This window comes from Nyctereutes procyonoides, unplaced genomic scaffold (assembly GCF_905146905.1).
Source record: "Nyctereutes procyonoides isolate TBG_1078 unplaced genomic scaffold, NYPRO_anot_genome, whole genome shotgun sequence".
NCBI lineage: Eukaryota > Metazoa > Chordata > Mammalia > Carnivora > Canidae > Nyctereutes > Nyctereutes procyonoides.
In genome coordinates, this window is record NW_026575126.1 from 52,057,072 (window position 1) to 52,084,761 (window position 27,690).

At 37.5% G+C, this 27,690-nt stretch overlaps 1 protein-coding gene and 1 long non-coding RNA gene across 7 annotated transcripts; one reads left to right on the plus strand and one right to left on the minus strand.

Annotated features, from left to right (window-relative positions):
- The first annotated feature begins 332 nt into the window (after nt 1–332).
- CCP110 (centriolar coiled-coil protein 110) lies at nt 333–26,319 on the plus strand. 6 transcript variants are annotated; one of them, XM_055341007.1, is made up of 16 exons: nt 333–489; nt 2,307–2,461; nt 4,486–4,641; nt 8,361–8,489; nt 11,330–12,980; nt 15,481–15,611; nt 16,110–16,287; nt 16,830–16,969; nt 17,207–17,323; nt 17,916–18,017; nt 18,200–18,316; nt 19,784–19,857; nt 20,656–20,718; nt 21,571–21,630; nt 22,120–22,205; nt 24,442–26,319. In XM_055341007.1, exons 3-16 carry the CDS (start codon nt 4,501–4,503, stop codon nt 24,492–24,494), a joined length of 3,042 nt encoding a protein of 1,013 aa, XP_055196982.1. In that variant the 5' UTR covers nt 333–489; nt 2,307–2,461; nt 4,486–4,500; the 3' UTR covers nt 24,495–26,319. The 6 variants fall into 6 exon arrangements, with proteins under 6 accessions (XP_055196982.1, XP_055196984.1, XP_055196986.1 ...); XM_055341009.1 differs by having other exon boundaries at nt 2,320–2,461; XM_055341011.1 differs by lacking the exon at nt 22,120–22,205 and adding an exon at nt 22,554–22,660 and having other exon boundaries at nt 24,442–24,532.
- On the minus strand, nt 22,954–27,526 carry LOC129520072 (uncharacterized). Its single transcript, XR_008666472.1, has 2 exons — nt 27,192–27,526; nt 22,954–23,495 (listed from the first exon to the last, which is right to left on the minus strand). It is a non-coding gene; the product is annotated as an uncharacterized LOC129520072 (long non-coding RNA).
- Between the last annotated feature and the right edge of the window lie 164 nt (nt 27,527–27,690).

Here is a 27,690-nt window from a genome sequence, read left to right on the forward strand (position 1 = left end):
AAATAAAGGCAGATGCTCACCAATAAAAAATAAATTTATATAAAAAAACAAAGGCAGATGCTCACCAATAAAAAATAAATTTATAAAAAATAAAAAGGCGCTAGTTTGCAGTCAAGACTACGTTTCCCAGCGTGCATTGCGCTTTCAGCAAGTATCACGCCAGGACGCAAGTGCCCGGGCCAGGGAGCTTACCCGGGCGTGCAATGCACTTCGGGAATTGTAGTTTTTTGGAGGCTCAACGTTTCCGACGGCTCCGGAAGCAGCCACCGGAAGTGCCGCCCGAAGAGGTGGAGCCCGGGGGGCTGGCTGCGGCGGTGGCGGTTGCCAGGATCCCGCGTTGCCGCCGGAGACCCGTAATATGGCGGGGAGGAGGAGGAGAAGGAGGCGGCGGATCGAGCTGTGTTCTGTCAGTACCAACTGAGCTGTTTGCTTCCTAACAAGGCCCGTGGCGAGGGGAAAATAAAACCTGACCGGGCCGTGGGAGATCAGGTGTGTGCGTAAGAAGGGGGCTAGGTAGGTCCTTGTGGGTCCCCGCTGCGAGGCCACCGGGGGTGGCGGAGTTGGCGCCCTGAGAGCCGAGGGTTCCCGCCCCCCACCCTCGCACCCGAACGCAGCGGCTGGGCTTGGCCTTCGAGCCCAGAGAAAGGCGCCGGCGGGTGTGAGGAGACAGGTGCGCTGGCACCAGCGACACTCGGCGCCGAGGTGATGCTCGGATGCTGGGATGGAGGAGCTGGGGGAGGTGGGCGTGGGGCGCTGGGGTCAGGGCCGAGGGGCCCTGGCAAATAACCTCGGGACAGAGCCGGGGAATCACCTCCTGTGATAAAACTAGACCATTTTTCTCCTCCCAAGTTGCTGGCGAGGGAGACGTCGTCAGGGTGTGCACTGGCCGTTCGGAGAGCCGGTTACCAGAGCCAGAGGCCTTAGGATAAGGTGGTGTTTATTCTGCCCTCGCGACTCTGGGGGAGTAAGTTTGAGGCCTAATAAGGCAAATTCTCTTGGTTGCTCCTGATGCTGCTAGGTGATGCCCACCCCGCTTCATCTGGTTGTGACCCCAATTACCAACGCCTCCCCCCCACCCCCCGTTCAGGCGAGTGGAAGGCGCCCAGAGATTGATTCGCCGAGGAGGGGGTCTGAAACAACGAAACGAGGAAGGTGTCCCTCTTTCCATGTTTTAAAGTTACATTTAAATCCTACCAGGAACGAAGCACTGTCGTTGCCCTCCAGGAATTCATAAAAAAATCGTGATCCTCGTCGTCCTTTTAATAATAGCCGTCTCCGTTTATTGATGTTTTCTCTGCTTGTCCTGCGTTATGCTAATTGCTATGCAGGCAATTCATTGAATTCTTGAGACAGATAATTCTGATTATCCCGGCATTACAGATGCAGAAATTGAGGCATAGGGATGGCAAGTAAATTGCCAAGAATGTACAGCTAGTAGATGGCCGAGTAAGGAATCTTCCCCTTTATTGTGCATGGAAAAAGGTTATGTCTTTGGGAACACTGAAGGGGGTAAGCGGCCAGCTAGGATTTGAAATGAAGGCAAGGTCTGTTATGTGTTAGTTTTACCATTCCCTTTTGTGACATTTCTAGTAACACACTGGTGAGGAGCGGGTAGCAGAAGCATGAATCGATGGGGTTTGCAGAGGCTCGTTTGGAGAAGGGTCATGGTATAAATGGAGACGACAAAGCATGTCTGAACTTGATGCAGCTGACAAATGATTAATTCAGGTGGACCAGTAATGCCTGATGTTAAAGTATGGGTGGTTGATTTGTGGTTGATTTGTGGTTGGAGTGGCATTGTAGTCAAGGCTCCGTTCAAAAATAACTCTGCTGACAAGTAATTGTGCTGTGAGAAACGAGTGCCCTCTTGCTTAATCATATAGGATATGATGCTCTTTTTTTTTTTTCTTTTTTTAAGAGAGGAAGGTTGAGAGAGACACAGACAAAGGAGGGGGAAAAGGCAGAGGCAGAGGGAGAGAGAGAATCCCAAGCAGACTCCATGCCCAGTGCAGAGCCCAGAGAGGTGCTGGATCTCAGGACCCTGAAATCATGACCTCAGCCAAAACAAGAGTCCCAATGCTTAACCGACCGAGCCACTTAGGGGCCCAATGATGCTCATTTTTTTAAATGATTGTCTTTGCAATTTTAGAGGTACCAGGTTCTTCAGAGAATAGGGTCATCCATGAAACTACCATTCTTTAAATTCCATTCTTCCTTGCTAGCTTCTTTCCTATATAGTCCACGCTCTTTTTTTCACCCTGGTTTACATTATTGTTTGAGCTAATTTCCCTAATTCATTTATTCAGTACTTTTATCAAGTGCCTACTGTGTGCTGATCCTGTTCTGTGTAATGGGGATTCAGTGGTGAGCAAGACTGGAAAGGTACCTGTGCTTATGGAGCTTACATTTTGGTGGAGGAAGACAGAACCCACAGAAATAAACAAGATAATTTCAGATAGTGGTAAGTGTCGTGAAAATTGGGAAGCAGGGTAATGTGATGTGATAGTGACTGTAGGGTTAATGTAGAAGGGATTATCAGGGATGGCCTGAGGAGGGGGACATCCAAGTTGAGACTGAAGGATAGAAAAATTCAGTCATGCCCTAGAATCATTTGGTAATTCCCATAATCAACCATACTAGCACTTGTATTTGGGTGTTTAATGTACCATCATTTGCCGTAGTTATGCTGTGAATTATTTTATTGTACATCGGCAATATTCATGACATACGGGTGCTTTTGAAGAGATGCGAATTTAACTTCCCAATGCAATGAGGCATATGTATATGATGTTGAAAGAAAAATAAACTTGCCCTAAGAATATTTTATTTATTCCTTATGTTTGAAATAGACCTTTAAAATTGAATCATTCTTTGTTCGTGTTTCCATAGAAAGTATATTTCTATTTAGGTTCCTATAATGCTGGGTGCAGGAATTGTGTTAAAAAATATTCTTGAGTATTTTAGTAGAAATGGGATCATTTGAATTTCTCATATATTGTAGCTTCTGCATGTTTTGGTTGTTAAGCTAGCATAATGGGTTGAAATCCAGACTGAAAAATGAGGCCTTGCTGTGGTTGTCATGCAGGAAGGTGTGTGTTGTTTTACTTTTGCTTGTTTTATGAATATGTTTGGAAAACAGTCTCATTTACACTCTAGAGATCCATTTCTTTGAAATTAAACTCACACTTTGCATAAATCAAATATAGAAATAATTAGAATCAATGGGATGTAGGAAGAAGTTTTGTTGATACGAGGATTACCTTTTGGTCAATATTAGCAATATATCTTATTTTTTTATAATCAAATCACAATAAGCTTTTTCTTCATTTCTAATTGTGCTATAATTTGTCCCTAACCCTTTAGTGTATTGAATTTCTAAGTGCCATGAGGCTTAAGACAGTATCATACTCCCATCTTATTTCATCTCTGCATATCCCACATCGTCGGTTGAATTGTCCTGCCCCCTTCTTTGTTAATTGTTTTAAACTGAACACTTAAGGGAACATTATTGTATTAGTTTTTCTGTTTTCACAATTCATAACCTTGGCTGTTGAAGAGTCTAATGAGGTCTCTCTTTTTATTTTCCCTTGCTTGTTTAAAGGAAACAATGCCAGACATAGTGCTATGGAAACAGGCAATCAGATATTTAACACTAGCTAAATGAACGAACATCCTGCCTAATCTTTCCTGATTATCTTGAATTTTCACAGCCACCATCACAATTTTCCAGAAATTGTAGAATTACTGGGCTGGTTATTTTAAGTGGTTTGGTGGTGGCTCCAGTTTTCGACAATGAAATAGAATTTATACAAGAGCCAGTAGATATTCTATTTTACACTTCTGACTGATTTGGCTGGTGTCCATGGAGTCAAAATATACTTTTAAGATGTGAAAGTAATAGATTTTGAACTACACGATAACAAAAGAATTTTTAAAAGTAAATACCCTCTTTTATGTAAATAGCCTTTTTGTCTTTTTTTTTTTTTTGGCTATAAATATATTTCTACCTTTGTATGATTTAGTTTTCCTTGTGTAGATTAGTCCTACTAAGGAAAATACAGTATTCTATTTTATAAGTTAGCAAGTGATATAGGACTTTTTTTCCTATAAGAATTTTTCACTGATGAGTTCTTAGTACTTTTCTAACAAATTATATTTATGTATTTATTTTATTTAAAACAAATCATATTTAAAACTTGATTTATATACATATGTTCACTTGATCTTAGCCAAAAGGCTGAGAAGCGATGTATATATGTATGTTCGGAAACATTTAATATATGAAGCAAGTCTTAACTGGGTAGGATCTTGAGGTACTTACCTATACTTAAGAATTAGCTGCACATCAGTTAAAAAAAAAATTCTGGGAAGGCCAATTATAAGAATTGTGAATTCTAGAAATATATTCGTGCTTGATAAAATTTGCCAAACAATTAAGGTCTGTTTTTTTCAGCACATTAAAAATGACATTTTTCTCTCTTACAGTGTAATTGTGGGAAGATGGAGGAGTATGAGAAGTTCTGTGAGAACAGTCTTGCCAGAATCCAAGATGCATCACTATCCACAGAGAGCTTTCTACCTGTCCAGTCTGAAAGCATCTCACTTATTCGCTTCCATGGAGTGGCTGTGCTTTCTCCCCTGGTAAACATTCTTTGATTTTTAAATATTTTTTTTTTCTGCAGTGAATCCCTAATGTAGTTACAGAAAAACAAAAGAAAGGCTTATAAACATTGAAAAAAAGTCTCATTCATTATTAAAAAATAGAAATGAGTTAGCATTTTTAAAATCTGCTTGATTGGCAAAGATCCAATAAGGCCTAGGGTCCTTTATATTGTGAGGGAAAGGTGCTTATACTGCATTTTTGCTGAAAGAAGCACTTGACTTTATTTTTTGGAGACCATTTTGGTAATGTTTATCAAAATTTAAAAGTATGTATAACTTTTGAATTAGCAGTTCCAGTTTTGGGAATATCTTAGACTTCTACTCCTCTGTGTGCCAGAAGTATGTACAAGTTATAGAGTGGCATTGTTTAAAATAGCAAAAGATTAACAAACAGCTTAGATGTCCATCAGTAGTGGACTAGTTTAACAAACTGTGGTCCATTTTATAGAATCTCATTCATGACATTAAAACAATACAATACAATACAATACAATAGACTTAAATGTGCAGGCATGGAAAGATCTCCACAGTCTATTGTAAATCACTGCACACATCGTGCTCTTAGGAGCAGGGTAGAATAGTGGTTAAAAGCCTGATTCTAGAGCCTTCTGGTCTTGGCTTAAATCATTATTCTGCTGCTTACCTGCTGTGTGAACTTGCAGGCACATTTTTTTAATTTGTTAAATGAGGATAAAAATTGTTTCTACTGAGGCACCTGGGTGGCTCAGTGGTTGAGCGTTTGCCTTCAGTTCAGGTCATGATCCTTGGGGTCCTGGGATCAAGTCCTGCATCCAGCTCCCTGTGGGGTGTCTGCTTCTCTCTCTGCCTCTCTCTCTGTGTCTCTCATGAATAAATAAATAAGATCTTAGAAAAAAATGTATCTACTTCACAGTGTTGTTTTGGGTATAAGTGATCTGATACATGTAAAATGCTTAGAACATAGGAAGTGCTCATATATATGTGTTAACTATTTGAGTTTTTATAAAGGAATATTCTTTCTCTGAGGAAGGATAAAGGAATACAGTTTAAGAAGGAAAACACACTTTTCATTATAAACTCTTTCATACTGATTGTATGTTTTTAAAATGTGTATGACCATTTCAAATCAGAAAATTCATATAATTGAAAGAAATGGAGTTAACATTTTTTTGTATAACAGCAATTAAAAGATCAATATTTCCTGCTACCTTTTTTTTCTTTTCCAAAGATTTTATTTATTTATTCATGAGAGACAGAGAGAGAGAGAGGGCCAGAGACACAGGCAGAGGGAGAAGCAGGCTCCATACAGGGAGCCCGATGTGGGAATCAATTCCAGGTGTCCAGGATCACGCCCTTGGCCAAAGGCGGCGCTAAACTACTGAGCTACCAAGGCGTCCCCCTGCTACCTTTTTGAGATGAAATCTTCAAACATACAGAAAAATAGAAAGAGTAATACAATGGCCACCCATATATGTATCATCTAGGTTCAACAGTTTTTAACATTTTTGTCATCTTTATCATGTTTGTGATTTTATATATATGTATATGTGTGTATATACATACATTTTTTGTTTTATTGCTGAGCCATTTGAAAATTGCAGATACCTAATACTTTTTCCTTAAACATTTTGGTATATATTCTAAAAATAAAGATATTCTCCTACATAAAATCTCAATACCATGATCACACCTTAAGAAAATTAATAATAATTTTAATAGCATCTAATATTCTGTTCATATTTAGATTTCTCCATTTATGCTCAAAATATCATAACCTTTTTTTTTCTAATCTAGGTCCAGTCAGAGTTCACAAATAGCATTAGCTTGTTATGTTTATTAAAATCTATTTTGATTTAGAACAGTTCCTCTACCTCTTAGAAAAAAAATTTTTTTTAAATTTTATTTTTAAGTAATCTCTACACTCAACGTGGGGCTTGAACTTACAACCACGAGATCAAGGATCTCATACTCTACTGACTCAGCCAGCCAGGTTTCCCCCAAATAGTGAATTTGTAAAGATACCAGTCCAGTTATCTTATAGGATGCCTTACTTTGGATTTGTCTGATTGTTTCTTCATGAAATTTTATGTGTCCTCTAGTTCCTGTAGTTCCTATAAATTGGAAATGAAGTCTAAAATTTTTATTAGAAAAAAAATTAAAAAAATAAAAGTTTTATTAGAAAAAAAATAAAAGTTTGATTAGAGTCAGGTTAAACATTTTTGGCAAGAACTCTTTGGAGCTGATGCCCTATGCTCCGTGTTAAGTTAAATCAGAAGTTACATAATTCTAGTTGTTTCCCTATTAGTGATGTTTAGTTTTACTTGCTTTTATAAGTGCTGACTGCCAGATAACTTTTGAAAATATACATTTTCCCTCTTTGTGATTAGCAAGTAAACTGTGGAATGATTCTTTGATACCATGCAGATAAAAATTTAAAAAATTTTTACCAGCTACTTGGTAACATTGCTTGATTAGTTTAAAGTGAACCAAAATATCTGAGCTTTGTTGTTTAGGGTCTGTGACTCCATCAGTTACTTATTTATAAGCAAAATCTGATGCTTATAGACCTTTGTCCGTGCTTTTATGTTGTATGTGACAGATGAATAGTATAATTCTGGAATAATTTTTTATGACATTTTTTTTTTTTTAAGATTTTATTTATTTATTCATGAGAGACACAGAGAGAGAGGCAGAGACATAGGCAGAGGGAGACGCAGGCTCCTTGCAGGGAGCCCGATGTGGGACTCGATCCCAGAACGCTGGGATCACAACCTGAGCCGAAGGCAGGCGCCCAACTGCTGAGCCACCCAGGCGTCCCTATGACATGTTTTCCATTTATATTGGTCTAAGATAAGACTTGACTTCTTAATGCAGTGACTAAACCTCTTAGAACTTAATAATTAAGATTTAAATTCACAGGTGCCTGGTGGCTCAGTGGTTGAGTGTCTGCCTTTGACTCAGGTCATATTCTGGGGTCCTGGGATCGAGTTCTGCATCAGGCTCCCCGCAGGGAGCCTGCTTCTCCCTCTGTCTATCTCCCTGCCTCTCTCTCTGCGTCTCTCATGAATAGATAAATAAAATCTTAAAAAAAAATTAAATTCACTAAAAAGATGTAATGCTTAGAAATTCCAGTTGTTGAAGTAAATTATATTTTTACTGGAAGGTACAGTGAATTGGGATCTAACATATTCTCATTTTGTAGGCAAAGAAAACATTATCTGTTTCTTTCATCATTAAGCCTTTAGACATTTTCTTGAAGTAGCAAAGAGATAAAATGTATGCTGATTGGAACATTAGAAATTGAAGAATCTGACCCTGTGGAGTAAGATATTGCCAATGATAAGGTCAGCAGTGGCTAAAACAGTTTATCTCTCATTTTAGAGCATTTGATGAGTGAACAGGTTTTTTTTTTTTCTTTAACTTTTTATTCATTTGGGAATAATTTACATACAGTAGAATGCACAGATCTTAAGTTCTAAAGTTCCCTGATTTTTGATATATGGCATACACTTGTGAAACTCACACCCAAATGGAACATTTTCATACCCACAAAAATATCTCCCCTGCCCCATCCCACTCATTACCCCTAACCACTATTCAGATTTCTTTTCCTATAGCTTTACCTGTTGCATGTTTTAATCATTCTGATTCAAAGATTCCTGATTTTAAGGCATTTTTTAATTTATGAGAAATAATTACATATTTCTGATGTTTTGCAGCTTAACATTGAGAAAAGAAAGGAAATGCAACAAGAGAAGCAGAAAGCACTTGATGTAGAAACAAGAAAGCATGTTAATAGGAAGAAAGCCTTATTGACTCGGGTCCAGGAGATTCTTGAAAATGTTCAGGTGTGTAATGTCGATGTTTTAAAATTATAGTTAAATCATGAGGTAAGCAGTAGTGATACTTTTTCAGAAATATGTTTGTGCTTACTAGTTAGTTACCAATATATTTTACTGTTATGTTTGAGAATCTTAGTGGTTTGTGATATTCCATTTCAGTTACTCCAAAGAACATTCACTTGCTTATTAGTGATGCCCAGTACTTGAATCAGAGGGTACTTAGACAATGGAGCCCTTCCCTGAATATAATTGTTTATTGTCTGTGTCTTATGACTCTAAAAACACGGAATTCTCAGTGACAAAATAATAGAATTGGCCATTGTAGTTTACCTCTGAACTAATCAGACTATTGAGTCAATGACCTTATTCTCATTCTCTGCTAAAGTAAATAATTGTCCCCCATTTTGTGTGTGTGTGTGTGTGTGAAAATTCTCTTCTTAAGTACACAAATGCAATTTAGATTATGTAAGTAGAATTGTCCAGATGCATCTTAGATCTAAATTGAAACCATTTAAACAATACATTCACGCCTTTTGCAATTATTTTTATTTAGCTGAATTTAAATTTGCATAAAGGGGCACCAGGATTGAGCATCTGCCTTTGGTTCAGGTCATAATCACAGGGCTCTGGGATTGGGTCCTCGCTTCGGGTTCCTGACTTAGTGGGGAGCCTGCCTCTCCCTCTCCCTCTGCCTGCCAATCTGCCTGCTTGTGTTTTCTCTCTCTCCCCCTTATTCTCTGTCAAATAAATAAATAAAATCTTTAAAAAAAAAGAATAAATTTCTATAAACAGTTTGTTTTAGGGTGTGGATCATTTCATACTAAAAAAAACGAATTAACGTTGAACAAATAATTTCTGCTGTATGTAGCTCTGTTTTGCTGGCTACATCTTAACTTTTTTTTTTTGTTCCTTAGGGGTTTGTAGTTTATATAATTCATACTGGATGATACATGTACAACAAACCTTAGGCTGTTTCCCACTAACTGCTACCTTCATTTTTCTGTGAATAGTAGATTTTAATTTGCAGATTGTAATGACTATATTAAGTTTAAAAAATATAGTGTGGCACAATAAGGGTAGATTTTGGATTTACTCGATGTTTCCTACTATTGAAACAAAATGGCATATAATTATTGGTCCAGTGAGGGAATATATCAAATGTACTAGTAATGAGATTGTTGAGTCTTAAAACTTCAAACATTTAATGGAGCATGTACAGTGTTAAACTAGAGAGTAATGAATTAATTACGCAGATAGAGAAATTTTAAATCATACAGATATCTTCAGTCTCTGTAAAACCTATCATTCTGTGATATATTTTTATTCTTAGATTCTCTAAACAAAAACTCCTTTTAGTACTGTACCAAAAACATAGCTGCTGTATATACAAATGTGAACTTTGAGATATTTTAAGGAAACAATTTATTTTATGTAAGCCTGTAAACATATTCATGGACTTGGTGAATATGTTTCCCTTTTGTTTTATTTTGGTCTTGAGGTTGTGACTAAGTATACTTTGTTGTGCTGTTTATTGCATAGTACCTAGAAACCATTATATGTCTTGGGATTTGTAAGGTAAAACAGGAGTGCCATATGGTCTAGGGAAAAATAACACATACACAACAACCTAAAAATCTTTTTTAATATTCAGGATTCTGGGGTCTGTATTGATATGATAATATGATAATTTCCATCAGTGTTATTTTTATTTATTTATTTATTTATTTATTTATTTATTTATTTATTTATATATTTTTTTCCGTCAGTTTAATATATCCTGTGTAATGTTTAAAAACCATCCTAGTTCACTTTATTCTTTTGCAAGGTCAAATTATTTAGATAGAAGATGTAATTTTATTTTTTCTGTTGGATTTCAGTTCTCATCTTAATTTATAAATTTTTACTTATTTTCTTGTTCTAAAACTCTAACAGGTTGCTGTTTAAAATGATCATCAGTTAATCAAATTGAAATTTGCCTTGATGAATTGGATTTTAAGTTGAAAATTTTCTTATTTCTGAGTAACTTAAGCTACATGGCTGAGCTATCATTTACTATAAATTTGCCTTATCATATAGAAGGATTTTAGTTAAAATCTGGAGTAAGCATATGGGAGGCAAGAGTCTGATTACTGAATTATTTTTATATCCTGGGTAAGTTAGTCTTTGTTAAAGAAAGAGTCATTTGAGAAATTTAATTACTTGCTATTTATATCATATATCAGTATCCTTAGTTGATAGCTTTCATAGGAGAACAGTGGTGACATTAATAACATATAATACAGAAGAAAGTTAAAGAAATTTAATTCCAAGATTAAATTGTGCATGGATATGTGAATATATATGTGTGTGTATACCCATGCACATATGGACAGATTTTTTTAAAGGTTTTATTTATTCATGAGAGATACACAGAGAGAAGCAGAGACCTAGGCAGAGAGAGAAGCAGGCTCCATGTAAGAAGCCCGATGTGGGACTCGATCCCGGGTCTCCAGGATCACGCCCTGAGCTGAAGGCAGGTGCCAAACTGCTGAGCCACTCAGGCGTCCCCATATGTACAAATTTGCATCAGATTAGATCATTTCCTTTCTTGCTTATACTCTTTTAATAAATAGGCTGGGATGTTTCTATTTTTTTAAATTATTTTATTTAAAAATTTTATCAGCCATTTTTAATAGTAATTTGAGCTCTGTGATATAGGATACAATAGAGAAGGATTATCTTAGTTTTTGTGTTCTCAAATGTTAGAATATTTGAATTTTCTATTTCAATTTTATTTTAGAAAACAATGAAATCAGAGGCTTTTCTCTGCAGTAAGAAAATACTAATTTTTAAATTTCCTTTTCCAGGTTAGAAAAGCACCTAACGCCAGTGATTTTGATCCGTGGGAGACTGAAACAGTTTACTCTGATTCAGAAGTCAGAAACTTGAATGTCCCTGCTACGTTTCCAAATATCTTGCCAAGCCCTACTGAGCACTCTACTTTAGGAAAGTTTGAAAAGATAACTGGAATTTTGCCATTGAATAATGAGGACCAATTTAAATCTAATGGGGTAGACTTAACTAGGGACTCAGAATTTAATTCTTTGAAGCACTGTGATAGTTCAGATATTATTAGCTCTGTGGAAAATGAAGCTTCTGTAAAGACCCCCTCCACAACCCCTCAGGAGACTCTCACACCCAATGGTCTCTTCCCAACCAATGAAGAACAAGACCCATCACTTTCGGAAGAAGTTACTCCGGATCCCTACATAATGAGTCTTCAGAACTTGATGAAAAAGTCAAAGGAATATATAGAAAGAGAACAATCGAGACGTAGTCTGAGAAGTAGTGTGAAAAGAAGTGTTTATGAGAGTCATTCAGATAAAGAAAACGAGGCTGTTAAAGGGACTGACTCTGGGAGGGAGAAGGTGCAGCTGGCTGGCAGACACTGTGCTTCTCTGGTTCCTGACAAACCAAGCCTTAATAAATCAAATGTTCTCCTCCAAGGTGCTTCTACTCAAGCAAGCGGCATGAATATGTCCGTTTTAGGTAGCTTTTCTAAAGTGGACATACCTGTACGAACTGGCCATTGCACTGTTTTAGACCTCGATTCTGATTTTAAAGTCATTCCCACTTTTGTTCCCGAAAATAATGGTATCAAAAGTCTTACTGGTTCGTATGCCAAATTACCTAGTCCAGAGCCAAGCCTGAGTCCTAAAATGCATCGAAGGCATTCTAGGCCATCATCAGCATGTCATATACTTATAAATAACCCAGTAAATGCCTGTGAATTAAGTCCTAAAGGAAAAGAACAGACGGTAGACTTAGTTGTTCAAGCTACTGATGAAGAAACAAATATACCTGAAAGTGTGCCAAAGTTACCAGCTGATTTAGCTGGAGTTTGTTCAAGCAAGGTCTGTGTCACCAAAAATACATCTGAAGCCATACAGGAAGTGGTTTTAGGTAAATCAAATCAGGTATGCCAGTCTTCAGGAAATCAGTTAGAAAACAGGGTTATCCATGGACTTGCTATTGTGGAAGGTCAGTTAACATCTGATGGGAGAGGACCACTCAAAATGGACAGTACATGTACTGCAATGCCAAGGTTGCCTGAGCCATATGCCACCAGTCAGTGTATAGTGACTCAAAACTTTGGAACTATGAGCGGACTCAAGTCAGCCAATGTGTTAGAGAAAAACACCTGCAATTTACAAATGGAACTGAATAAGTCTTATGATGTAAAAAACCCATCTCCTTTACTCATGCAAAACCAGAATACCAGACAGCAGATGGACACCCCTACAGTGTCCTGTGGAAATGAACCATTTTTGGATAACAGTTTTGAGAAAGTTAAACGGAGACTTGATTTAGATATTGATAGTTTGCAAAAAGAAAACTGCCCTTATGTCTTAACAACTGGAGTAGCTGAACAGGAAAGGCAACATTTGCCAGAAAAAAGATACCCTAAGGGATCTGTCTACATCAACAAGAATAAAATGTTAGAAAGTAGTTCCAAAGGTAAGGAAACTTTGAAGTGTTTGATACCTGCCAAGCAGATGGCACATTTATTGAATACTTTTTTTTTTTTTTTAATTTGAGAGAGCTGGAGCATGAGTGAGGAGAGGAGCAGAGGGAGAAACAGACTCCAGGCTGAGCAGTGAGCTAGATGTGGGGTTCGATCCCAGGACCCTGTGATGATGACCTGAGTTGCTTAACTGACTAAGCCACCCATGGGCCTCTAGGCATCATTTTTTCACCTACCTTTATTGAATACTTTTAATTCACATTTTGAAAAACAATAATTGTCTCATCTGATCATCAGGGTTTTTCATTTCATTTCTCTTATCAGAGGACCTATAATTAGCTATAGTTTATTGCCATTTGAAAGCCTTTCTTAAAGCTTTCTCATTTAAAATATGAATCACAGTTCACTTTGTATCAGAGAATATTGTTAATGACTGGAGGAAAAAGTTCTCATGTGAAATATCATAGTTTTAATGTAGTGTATTGCTATGATGTCTTCCTTTTGGAATGTGGTTTCTAATATTCTCATCAGTCTGTTTTATTTATTTTTAAAGATTTTATTTATTTATTCATGAGAGACATAGAGAAAGAGAGAGAGGCAGAGACACAGGCAGAGGGAGAAGCAGGCTCCATGCAGGGAGCCTGATGTGGGACTCGATCGTGGTACTCCAGGATCACGCCCTGAGCTGAAGGCAGGTGTTTAACTACTAAGCCACCCAGGCAGGCATCCCTGTTGTTTCATATATAATGAGATCTTCACGTAGTTTGGTCCTTCAGTGAACACTTGAACAGCAAATTATTAGAAAAAGAATCACAAATAATTTGGCTCTGTGAGTAATGTTTAAGGAATGACATGTTTATTGGTAAAAATTATTTCAAATTTCTTTCACATCTAGTGTTATATTAGCAGCAGCTTGCGAAAACATATCTTCATTGCTCCTTTTTTTGTTGTCATGGTTCATAATTCTTCATTACTGATGTGGAAGAATGAGTCCAGTAAATGAAGTTCTTGGACATAAACATTTCAGCTCTAATGTGATATAAATCTTCCTGAAAAAAAAAACTTCATATTCTGTAAAATTGCACACTAAAAATAACAGAGTTTATAGGAAAGATAGGGTTGGGACAGACTATTTAAAACCTGTGTATCTTTATAAGCGCTCTAATGAAAACATCAGTGGATGGCTACCCCAGGAGCCAGTGTGGATAATGCAGACAGCTGATGCACCCCGGTGGGAGGTGCTCTCTGTGAACACCAGAGCTCCACAGAGCTAACTACCCAGGGGGCAGTTAGTGGGAGCTTGCCTACTAAAGCTGACAGAGCTTTAGTAGTAGGAGCAAGGCCAGTGCATGTGAGGTGAGGCCAGCTTGCTGTCAAAGGAGACCCTGGACGGTGCTCACTTAAGAAATTTTTTTTTTTTTAGATTTTATTTATTTATTCATGAGAGAGACACAAAGAGAGAGAGGCAGAGACATAGGCAGAGGGAGAAGCAGGCTCCATGCAGGGAGCCCGATGTGGGACTTGATCCTGGAACACCAGGATCACACCCTGGGCTGAAGGCAGGCTTTCAACCGCTGAGCTACCAGGTGTCCCTCACTTAAGAAATTCTTAAGATAGAGCTAAATGGCCTCTCGCTGTTGGTTGAGCTGAAGAGATTTGTCTTTTTTTTTTTTGCTGAAAGTTGCAGTTCTATTCCTGTTTTCCCTTTTGCCTCTGAAAAATTGCACATGAACAAATGCAAACTGTAGCTGAATAAAATACATTTAGGAATAAATTGTGGGAATAGCATAGCATATAGATAATATAATATGCTTTAATGGAAGTCATTGACTGTATATTTGGAACGAATGATTCTTTGAATTCAGTTGAATTGTCATGGATCCATGAATATGATGGATCCAAGTCCTACATCTGTGTAATACTTGGTATTTCAACATCTCAGAGTGTCTTACCACTTTCTTTAATAAGTTGCATAATCATAATGATTTAATTTTTTAGTTAGTAATTTAAATATCTGAAGTTTTAATATCCAACGCTTTTTGGAACCAGAAGCTAAGGAGCTTTACACTATCATAGGAACATTTATTTAAAAAAGTCAAAACTAAATAAAACTACAAGCTAAAATACCAGAAATCCTGGAGAAGGACCAGAGTCAGAAGAATAAATAGAGGTGAGATGCAGACGAGAATCCCATCTTGAAGTTTATTTGAGTAAGGAGAATCTTGACTAAACAGATAGGCGTGGCTCCATTGGTTCAGATTGTGGTGGGATCTGTTGAGTGAATGGATATGGTGGTGAGGTACAGGCTTTTATTTGATAGCATGAAATGAGGTTTGTGCCAGAAGAGAATGTGGTTCAGAGTGGGGGACCTCGTGTACCTTGATTGTGTTATGTCGGATCCAGGAATGTTCTTTGATTGGAAGCATAATTTATATTGACTGTGTATAGATATTAGTAAATATTCTAAATTTGAGGGGACATGTTTCTTTTCAGAAGGCGAGGAGATATTAAAAAGCAAGATGTTAGCTTTTGAAGAAATGCGGAAGAGGCTAGAAGAACAGCATGCCCAGCAGTTATCACTACTCATAGCTGAGCAGGAAAGGGAACAGGAGAGATTGCAGAAGGTGAGTTAAAACATAGGGATATGGGACTGGTAAGTGGAATTTTGCCGGGGATAGTGTGAATTTTTTTTTTTTTTTAACCCAGCAGTTTGATAGTGTGAATTTTGATCACGTATAGGATACTATAACTTCTTCGTCTGTATCTTAATCTAAGGGGGTGATTGATTTTGATACATGGATATTGCCAAAATGTAAGGTTTAATATATAGCTCCTTATCTAAAAATAAATGCATAATTTATCAAAAGGATACTTTATTGAATCCTTGACTCAAAATATTTACTCTTTTTCAAAGATATTTTATGTATTGATGCTGAAATATGCATTCTGCAAGAGTGTATTGTAAGAGGAAGAATACTTGTTTTAAGATTTCATTGGAGGTAGGAAAACTTGAAATTAATCATTTGCTGATAATCATTACTTTTAGCTAAGCCTAGAATAATGGTATTTTGGGATATAATTAAAAGATGTAGCACGTTATATAATACACTGTTAATTTATAGGAAATAGAAGAACAGGAGAAAATGTTAAAAGAGAAGAAGGTGATTGCTGCTGAAGCCTCAGAATCAGGCATTAACAATGCAGTGGACTTAGAATGGAGAAAAATAAGCGACTCTGGTTTGCTGGAAACAATGTTGTCTCAAGTGGACTCACTCCATACTTCAAATTCAAATAGTTCTGGTAAATACTTTAAAAACTCTCTTCTGTTTGAAAAAAATTATCCTATAGTAAGATATTTCACTTGGCACACTTTAAAGCTGTTGCTCTATTCTTCAAGTAATTCTATTTGCCAGCTCCCTAGTAACTAGTGAAAAATTAAATGATAGCAGATCAAAGACTGGTGAGCAGGTGTTCATGAGACAAACCACTTTAGCAAAGAAAATATCAGGAAACTTGACTCAGAGCCCAGTCTTTGTTTATTCATGCAGCAGGGGATATGCTTCAGCTGAAAACAGTTTGCTGCCTCCCCGGTGATCTTGAATTACATCTAATTCTTCAGACCCGGCAAGAGCTTATCTTCACATCTTCAATTATCCTGAGAAGCTGTTTGTATTGAAAAGATCCATCTGGTGCATAAGCTTAAAGTCCATAAATATTTTAAGTTTGCACATGGACTAGTTTCAGAGGCAGTTGTTATTCTTAGAGAGGCTTAAGTGTTTATTTGGATGTCCTGCATATTCTCATGTGATGTCGAGTATAATACTGTGCATATATTTCTTTAGGTTTCACAAATTCTGCTCTGCAGCATAGCTTTGCTTCTGCAAATGAAGCACCCTTCTACCTCTGGGGATCATCAACTAGTGGCTTGACCAAACTCTCAGTAACAAGGCCTTTTGGACGGGCCAAACCTAAATGGTCTCAGGTGGGCAAACTTAATGATATTTGCGTGTCTATCTAGCTACAGTTTTTAAAGAGGTACATTATCTGAGGTTGTACACATGAGGACAGATGTTTGTGCCCTACATCAAATAGCTTAGCTCTTAGCGGAAATGAACCGACACAGGGCATACACACATAGAGGAAATTTAGTTCACTGTAATAGATTAAGGAGTATAAAGCTCAGATTCTTGAATCATTGTGTCTGTCTGCTTTCTTCAAGGTTTTCAGTCCAGAAGTACAAACAAAATTTAACAAGATAACCGCAGTGGCAAAAGGATTTCTTACTCGTAGGCTTATGCAGACAGATAAGCTGAAACAACTTCGCCAAACTGTAAAAGTAAGGAGCTGGTTCATTATTCCTATTTCACTTTTGGCTCAGTTTCTCAGTTTAATGACGGCTTGTCATAAACTAGAGTTGACATATAGTTCAGAACTTTGGTGGATCAAACTTTTCTTAGTCATTGCAATGTAGGCAATTATAGAAATCTGATGAATCGGGGATCCCTGGGTGGCTCAGCGGTTTAGCGCCTGCCTTCGGTCCAGGGCATGATCCTGGAGTCCCGGGATCGAGTCCCACGTCAGGCTCCCTGCATGGAGCCTGCTTCTCCCTCTGCCTGTGTCTCTGCCTCTCTCCCTCTCTCTCTCTCTCTCTCTCACACACACACTCCGTGTCTTTCATGAATAAATAAATAAAATCTTAAAAAAAAAAAAGAAATCTGATGAATCTCATTCAGATGATTTTTTAAAGTATGTAAATGAAGCAATTTGTGTATTTGTCTCTCTTCAAAGTGAGTGCTGCTTGACTTCTGATAAGTAATAGTTTTATATGTTCTTAGTAATTTTAATTGGCTGAGAAAAATCAAAAGGAAATTCCAGTGATCATGAATCTTCTAGAAAAGTGGTTTTTAAAGGAAGTTTTCTTCTTCCAGGACACTATGGAATTCATAAGGAGTTTTCAGTCAGAAGCGCCATTAAAGAGAGGAGTTGTTTCAGCACAAGATGCTTCTCTTCAGGAAAGAGTGTTAGCTCAGGTAAATGCACATATCCTAAAGGCTTTTAAGAAATGGAAATTTATATTTTTCCCTCCATTTAACCACTGAAAATAGGTTTTAATTAAAACTTTTAAAAACTTTAAGTGAGAGTGCATGTGATATTACTGAACTCTAACCTCATCTTTTTAAGTGGATACAATATTTTCTTCTTTTGAACCTAGTTGCGAGCTGCCCTATATGGTATTCATGACATATTCTTTGTAATGGATGCAGCTGAAAGAATGTCTATTCTCCATCATGACCGAGAAGTTCGCAAAGAAAAAATGCTCAGGCAAATGGTATGTTATCTTATTTTTTTAATGAGTGAATGAAAAACTATTTTTTCTATACTCCTAAAACTTCGGGTACTTCTGATATCAGATGTATGAGTTTTTCCCCCACACAGCCCACTGTCTCCCACACCAGTGGGGTGTTCTACAATTCAATTCAGTTCTGAGTTGAGAGTTAAGATTCCGATACTACAAGCTAAGAAGGCAGTTATGACTTCCCCTATCAAAAGTCTTAGGTTGTCACTTGTATTTCCGATTGACCGGCTATAAAACAGGATTCTCACAACCCTGTCTTTGGGTTTGATAGTTTTCTAGAATGGCTCACAGTAGTTAGGGCATTTACTGGTTTATTATATAATAACATAATTAAGGATATAGATGAACCCTTAGATGAAGAGACACATAGGGTAAGGACTGGAAGGGTCCTGAGGTCAGGAGCTTCTGTCCCAGTGGGGTTGGAGTATGCCATCTTCGTGGCACATGGATGTGTTCACTAATCTGGAAGCTCTCTGAATCCTATACTTTAGGTATTTTTATGGAGGATTTATTATGTAGGCATGATCATTGATTAATCTCTAACCCCTCTCTTGTCTCTGGAAGATAAGGGGGTGAGTCTGAAAGTTCCAAGCTTCTACTTATGCTTGGTCTTTCTGATGAATAGTCTGCACCTGGAAGCCCCCCAAAAGTTGTCTCATTAGAATAAAAGATGCTTCTATCACCCAGAAAATTCCAAGGGGACTTGGGAGCTCTGTGTCGGGAACTGAGGTCAAAGACCAAATATTAGAGCAAAAGATGCTTCTAGCATCACTATCTCAGATTACAAGAGTTTTAGGAGCTCTGTGTTAGGAAGTGGGGACAAAGATCAAATATTAGCAGGAATCAGAGGCAGAGACCAATATATTTATTCTTATTTCACAATCAGGTTCTTTTGGGTTTGGGGTAATTGATACCAAATCTTATTCTCTATTTTTGACCTTGGAACCCTTCCTACAATTCTTAAGCACAGGCAGTTCCTAGGATTACCAGCAATAGTTAACTCTGAAGACAGATTTAAAAGAATTGGGTATTGTTTGTGATTGGATTTTGGAGTTGAAGCTTTGAATGTTGTTTGGATGATTTACAAAAAAACTATCATTGGCTCCTGATTTAATTTCCTTGAAACTATGATGGAGATTTTGCCTTTTCTGGAAACCAGAGTCATTTGAAATATACTAGGGTGTTGGAAGGTTGGAAGTGTGTGGTTTGAATCAGTGGTCTTAATGTTGACAAAAGAAAAACAAGCTAAATTTATATTATTTCATTGGGAAAAAATTTTTTTAATGATTTAAGAAATTGGACTGCTGTAGTTCTATAGAAAGACTAAGTTAAAGTTCCAACTGTTAGTAAGAGAAGCTTTTCCGTGCAGTTTAAGATCATCCTATATTATTTTAGTGGTATTACTGGTGCCACTGAAACTTTTTGTTTGGTATTTTCAAGGACAAAATGAAAAGTCCACGAGTGGCCCTGTCAGCTGCAACACAGAAGTCTCTTGATAGGAAGAAGTACATGAAGTAAGTTTTCTTTGTTTCATGTCACATTTTTTTATTTTTTATTTTTAATTTTTTATTTTTTTTAAACATTTTTTTATTTATTTATGATAGTCACAGAGAGAGAGAGAGAGAGAGAGAGGCAGAGACATAGGCAGAGGGAGAAGCAGGCTCCATGCACCGGGAGCCTGATGTGGGATTCGATCCTGGGTCTCCAGGATCGTGCCCTGGGCCAAAGGCAGGCGCCAAACCGCTGCGCCACCCAGGGATCCCTTTCATGTCACATTAATTCAGTTATTATCAAACCAATTGCTTTTAGTCATCTGTTGGTCTATTTGTGTATTCAAATTAGAAAAAAGTTCACTTTTCTACAGCTAAGTTTAGAAATCCCCTTTTTTATATAAAGTTTTATTATTCAGGTGATAAAATCTGATTTCATCCTTAGGTAAATGTATCAACTACTAAATTGATTTAGTACAGTGTTCAACTTGTGTAATCGATAGCCACTCAACCTTAAAAATAATCTTTATATTCAGTATTAATTTTATATCTTTTGAATATATTCTTTTTCTAATATTTGAAAGACTACATGGGAGGGAAACCTAATACAAAGAACATTATAGTAACTATCTTTATAAGCTGCTTCTTTCTGGAAAGTTATCTTTAGTGCACTTAGTACAGTTGAGTAGTACAGCAACTGAGAAATGATTTATTTCTGTCATCCTGAACACATCTGTAAGCATTTTCTTTCCCTTTCTTTTTTTTTTTTCTTTCCCTTTCTAAATACATTGTTTGTGTGTTCTTATTTTTGTGTTGTGTTAGAGCTGCTGAAATGGGAATGCCAAATAAGAAATTTCTGGTTAAACAAAATCCTTCTGAAACAAGGTGAGAAAAATCACTTTGTCTCTGTGAAGTTACTTATTTATTAAGAAAATAGAAAGAAAACTTTATAAATCCCAACCTTACTTTCTGTTTAGTTCTAACTTTATATCAATAGAACACTCCCTGCTGACTACAGGATTGAAGAGGGGCCAAGATCCATATTAACACTGGTTAAGGTATACATGGTTATATGTCAGACCAGATGTTTCAGGAGCTTTCTTAGGATATGCCATCTCAGATAGAAATTTCAGCCCCGTTTGTTCCGAGTTCAGATCACAGTCCAGGACTTACTTTGGATGCTTATTTAAAAACCTCAGGGACCCCTGGGTGGCTCAGCGGGTTAAGTGTCTGCCTTTGGCTCAGGTCATGATTCCAGGGTCCTGAGATTGAGCCCTGAGTCGGTTTCCCTGCCCTGAGAGCAGTCTGCTTCTCCATCTGCATACCACCCCCATTCATGCTCTCTAATAAAGTCTTAAAAAAACCCCACAAAACCCAAAAACCTTAGAAAGCTAGCTTAATATTTCTGACCTGTTCTTTACAAGAATTATGTTACTTAGATGTTTGAAAGGAAAAGTTGGTTTTTGTAAAATATATAAATTACCTAAAAACACAAGAATTAAACATTTATGTTGGACATCCTGGTAAAAACCTAAGATTTGGGCTCTCCGTGAGTAAAATATAAGTACCATATTAATAGGCGTCAGTTTGATTTTCCGTGTGGTATTATATTGGCCTATTTGCATAGATGACCCCCCCCCACTGTTAAGCATCTTTCGTCTATTAAAAGAAAATGGAGAGAAAACTGAAATTATGTCATTCTCTTCTTAATTAATTTTTTACGTACTTTGTCAACAGAGTCCTTCAGCCAAACCAAGGACAGAATGCACCAGTTCATAGGCTACTTAGTAGACAAGGGTAAGAATGCCACTCCTGGGTAAAAACATCCAAATCAAGATTAGCTTTGAGCAGGGAAAATAATTTAGTGCTCTTTACATAAAGGGGAACTCTTTTACAAATGTGATTTGTTCATAGCATTTTGAAGATCTTTTAAAGTTTTGTGTTCAAAGATAACCCTTTGGTGTACTGTTGTGTATTTTATCTTAATTATCATCTTATGTTGGCATGTTTTTACTTTTCATTTCATACCATTTTGCTCATTAAGTATTGTAAGCATCCATATAGTAAGTTCATCACCAAAGTGATTTTCCAACAAAGTATAAACCTTGGTTCTAGTCTCCTGCTGAAGCAAAGTGTAGCTTCTTTGCTGTGTGCATGTGTGAGAGTTATGTCCTTTTCAAGCTTATTTATACTTTGAGCTGTTGATGCAGTATGGTTGCTTTCTTTGAATGTTGAACATTTAGACCTTAATGCAAGTGACTTATTAATTTTTTTATATTCAATTAGAACCCCTAAGACATCAGTGAAGGGGGTTGTGCAAAATAGACAGAAGTCTTCACAGAGCAGAGTGCCTAACAGAGCGCCTGTTTCAGGTGTGTAGCAAATGAGTTCCTGAAACCCATTTAATAGAAGGACATGCACGAGCTGCCCCATGATGCAGGCCACACAGATGTAATATCTTGTCTTTCCTTGCCACCATAATTTGGGCATATTCACAGTCATTCCTGCTAGTGATCATTTGTATTAGTATTTTGTGGCAGTCAGGAGATCATAGTAAAACTGTGGTTCTGATCTTGATGTCTGTAATGATCCTGTGGAAACACTATAAATTTTTTTAATCTCAAAAATCTGTAGAATTATACATGCTTAATTCAGAAAGCCTTTTTATGAATGAGTAAAGTATAATAATCTGATGCCTACATCTGTGCGTGTCTGTTCAGCTTTGGGGAAGTGTATCACCCAGAAATATTTGTATCTGCACATAAAGTGATGAAAAATTTCTCCCTCTGGCCACAAGATCACATGTGAATATGCCAGGTGGGAGGGGGTAAGTTTTGTTTTTGTTATTTTATGGATTTTAAATTGTTTATGGTGGCAAGAAGACAAATTCAATATTAAGCTAATGCAAAGCCGTTAAGCTAATGTTTTACTATTTTGTAGGTATTTTTGTTAAAGACACTTTGATAAGCTCACCAAAAATTGTGATCCATTAAAAATACTTTCAAAATGCTTCGCTTTAACTATACTCCTTTCTAAACATTTTAAAGAAAATCTAAATCACTAGGCAATGATGATTAAATCTTTAATCAATTCTAATCTTCCCATTAACATACAATTAGGCATATTTTAGAGCTTTTATTACTGTTTTCCTCTAAATTAGGAGGGAATGAACAAAATTTTTTTGTGTTACTGCTATTTGTTCCCATATGTTCGAAGAGGGAATGAGATATACTGATAACTTTGAAATGATTGCTGACTTTTTGCATATATATATAGTGAATTTAATTCATAATGTTGCATATGTAGAATATAATATAAAAGGTCATCTTTTGGAAGTTACTGTGAGTGACAGTCAGTGGAGTTGTTTTAAAGGAGATTATGTTGAGGATTTATTCCAGAGGTGATCAGAGTCAGCTGGTTTGAAAGGTAACTAGAAGAACTCAGACCAAACACTAGATCTGTTGCTTGTGAAGTTATGTGTAGTGTTATGATCTTTTCAATTTTTTCCCATATTAGAGTTATATATTGTGATAAATCCTGGCCAGTTGGTGATTCATTGAGGAATTAGTATTGTTTTGTGTGATATTCTCCATTTGCCACAGTGATGACTATCCATGTTCTTGTCTCATGCATTTCATCTCCACTGTTTGTCCCTTGTGAATCTGTAAAAAAAAGAGCAAGTAAAACTCAACAGTATGAAGGATGAATAACAGGAGGCCTTTGCAGTTCAGTATCTAGAACGAGGTTTAATTGCACTGCAACATAATTCTAATACAAACGAACTTAACGTATAATTATTATATATCTAAACAAGTACAAATTTCCTATTTTTCTAAACATTTCTACATGAGTGCTGTATTTAGACAATTAAAAAAGACTAAAGATTCTATCATTTTACATAAATTGAAAATTTGGGATATGTGACTGATTAAAATTCTAACTCTGAATCTCAACATAGGGCCTCAGTAGTTGCAGTTGAAAAGACTATTCTTTCCTGCTCAGATTTTTAATGGCCTGGATTATGTTTCAAACAAACTTGAAATTTATGATTTATTTTGATCTGCAGGGAGAACGAAGCCTTTATTAATAAGTAACTTATAGAAAGCTCATTTTTTGTGTGATGATAGACTTTCATACTCAGACTGAAGTAGGATGCTAAGGGGTGGTTACATTTTGCTGCAAAGCACTTAAAGTTGTTTATAGTTCTTACAAACTAAATTGCAATCTCTGATGTCATGTTTTAAAACATATTTGCTCATTTGATGTCTTGTGTTTGACTCAGGAGTTTATAGTGAAATTCAGAAACCACTAATTAAAGCAAAGTAGGAGTAATGCAAAATGATTGTTAAGTAAAGCAACAAATCAGGTGTAGCTGGGTTCTCAGAGTCTACTTCTGGCTGTTAGGCATGTGACTTACTCTCCCATGTCTCAATTTATTATCTTTAAAACAGTAGTAACAGTTTCTACCTCAGGATTATTTTATGTAAGGATTAGATATGATAATGTATGTCACTTAAGCTTAGTGCCTGGTATATAGTAAGCACTTGTTAAATGGTATTCTAGAAAAACTGACATAGAGAAATAATATTAGTTTTGCTCTATTTTTAGGAGTATATGCAGGAAAAATCCAAAGAAAGCGGCCAAATGTTGCGACAATTTAAGAAGACAACATTCGTTAGGATAAACAAGGGCCAGGGTGGGAGGCTTTGTGTACTGTTTCCCTTGCCCAGGACTCTTTAGTTAATCCTGGACCGTTTACACAGGCAAAGTGATATCAAAGGGCTGAGCAATTATCTGCAAACTTGATCACTCTGGCTAATTCCTTCCCTACCCCTCATTATCCTCGTAACATTAGGTTTGGGTGAAGACACTTTAGTAATCTTAGACCATCTCTTTGCTTAACCTGTACAAATATAAGTTTGTTTTCTGTACCCAGATGTCTGCTGAGAATGTTTTTGGACATTTGGGTTTATTTCTATAAAATATCGAAAAGGTGTGATAAATTACAAATAAGTTTGGAAATATAAATTTCATTCACCTCTGCACACTGACCACTAAATTGAATCAACAAATTAGAGACTGTTCTATTCGGGGGAAAATTACTGCCAAAGGATGTTTTCCCCTGGTTTTGTAAAATTTAAACACTGATTAATCTCTCTATCTTCATATTCTTGGACTCACTTGCCTGCTGGCTGTGGTCTACTCAGAATTTACCACAGAAGTAGCTGGGGGCCACCCTTTTGGTTAACGGTATACATTCCTCTTAACCGCTGGTTGTCTTGTGCAGAAATATTATGTTTAATGTAGGTTACCCCAGTGCTCTTGGAAACACTTCTCCTAAATCAAAATCTTTCTTTGGAGGTTAACAAATTAGGGAGAGAGCACAATCTTCTTGAATGTAGTAGCACCTAGGAGTGAATCAGTGCATCCAATTTCTGTAAAATAGAGTCACACTGCATGCACTTCTATTTTCTTGGTCTGCGCATTTTGTTCCTTCATAGTCTGTTTTTTCTAGCTTACTTGATTTAGGAGAGACTAAAGGGCTATATGACAATAAGTCTAGATTTTCCAGTGGGATAGTAATATTGTTGAGTTGAAATTCTGCATTAAAAGGCACTGATATTTAAGGTTTTCATTACTAACATATTCATTTAAAATATAAATCAAAAAAGGTTACCAATGGAACATGATTTTATGAAAGAGAATGTCACTGTTAATTTATCATGCCATTTCCAAAAAGGGCTTTGTGCTTTTCACATAAAATTGGGACTATGTACATTTACTCTTTCTAACTTGAATTTTAAAATGATACTGGTATTTTGAAAATGAAGACTATATATTCTTAATATCCTAGTAAGAAGGTGGAGATAAAGATGGTTTTCTCCAATTTTGTCCTATTTAAAATTTAGCTTTTACATCCAGCCGTAGACAAGACAGTAATAATCTACTCCGGGTGTAAACTGGACTTTCTTTATTGAGATGTATCATTTATTGAATGAGTGAGCCAGGAAATCAGAAGATGGTATAAAAGGTCTGAATTACCGATTTTTTATTTGTAGGCAAAGTATATCAAAATATCTTAATAGGATAAATTGTGCTTTATCATTCTGAAAACTCAGGATACAGCTTACTCATCATTGTGGGTCTTTCCAGTGAGAAAGATAGATGCTACAAATTTTGTGTGCACTAATGCAAATTAGCTGAAACAAATAGTACGTTTTGGAGAAAGCTAAAACTAGCTTTAGATTAAGGTTGAGAAACAGGAGTGTTTTTTTTTTCAAGATAAAAGCGTGTGTGTTTTACACATATTTTAATGTTCACAGCTTTTTCTTATGAAAGTGCCATTGTTTTGTGCTTTTAATGGATTTTTTATTTATATACATTATTTTTGTTATTTTTGAGTGGAATGTCCATTAACGTAAATTGTATTTATTTTTATACTTTAATTTTCATTAGTTTTGCTTCTAGGCAAAAGGCAAAATAAACTTTTCATCTTAAAAGAAATCTAGTTTGATCTTTATTTATCAACGAAAGGACCATTTGGGATAGATACTGAAAAGTCTCTGGCCAAAACAATACTATAATGATATTTTTTATAATTAAAAGCCCCATCGAAGGTATATCCCACTACTTAATGTGTAACCTGTACCAGTGCTTTGTCCAGCTTTTGACTTTGCATGCATGGGACTTTGCGCACGGAGTGCGGAGTTTGAAGCTCACATCAAAGCTCCTAATTTTAATGAGCACAGCTTCAGGGTCTGGTTACTGCTTCATCGTCCTCGGTGAGCCCTAGTGAATGCTCCTCGTTACCTCTTACTGAGGAGAGACTGCACTGAATAATCTGCAAGGCAGGTCTGAAAGAGCCCTTCACTTTTCCCTGGCTGCCCTTCAACGGTTTCTCCTTGGACGTGCCTGGGAGGCCTCATTACTCATCTGAGCTGGAAACAAGGGCCCGTTCTGGAGATGGAGAGGTTTGTTGTCAGGTGTCACCGGCCCGGGAACCACCAGAGACCCTCCCCACCTACGGGGAGTGAGAAGTCACAGTCCTACAAAAATAAGCGAATGGAGGTGGAATGCTTGATCACCGAGGGCCCACGGCGAGCACACGTATAGGTCACAAAAATAAACAAGAATCACTATTGTACACCTGAAACTAATATTACTGTATATTAATAGAATTCAAGTGAGAATTCAAAAGAAACCCCAATCTTAAAAACTAAGGGAGTCTTGCTGAGTACAGCAAATGGAACTGGAATATGGTGCAGCGACCGAGTCACGTCCTGGATGAGGTTCTAAGGACAGCTCTGAGGGCAGACCACCGTGTCTAGCCAAAATTATCCTTGGCCACAAAATACTACCTTTTCACTTTTTTTGGCCAGTTTCTCTGCGGCCCTCAAGTCCCTGTCTTCCGGTGGTTTGCTCCCCAGCCGGTGGTGGAGCCCGTGGGGTCCGCGCGGGGCGGCGGGGCTGGAGAGGAGAAGCTCCGCACACCTGAGCCGGGAGGCGTCTCGTTCCCAGGTGCCGCCGCCCGGAGGCCCGCGCGTGGATCACCGGGCCGCGGCCCAGCGCGTCTCCCGGGGCTGCGCTCGCGGGAGCGCTCAGGAGAAGGGTCCGTGGGCCACACGGTCTCCGCCCTTAGGCCAGCAGCCTGGCCAAGCGCGGCGCAAAGCCAGCCCCGACCTCCGCGAGTGGGTCAGCGCCAGCGGAGGGCGAGCATCGCGGACCACGGCCTCGGAGGCCGTAAAGCGGCGCCGATGGGCGAGGCAGCCGGCCGCCCTGCGACTGCCCCTCACAAGCATGGCGCTGGGCTGCCGCAGTGTTGATGTGTCCTCCCCTTGCCGTCACGGCGCTGCGATG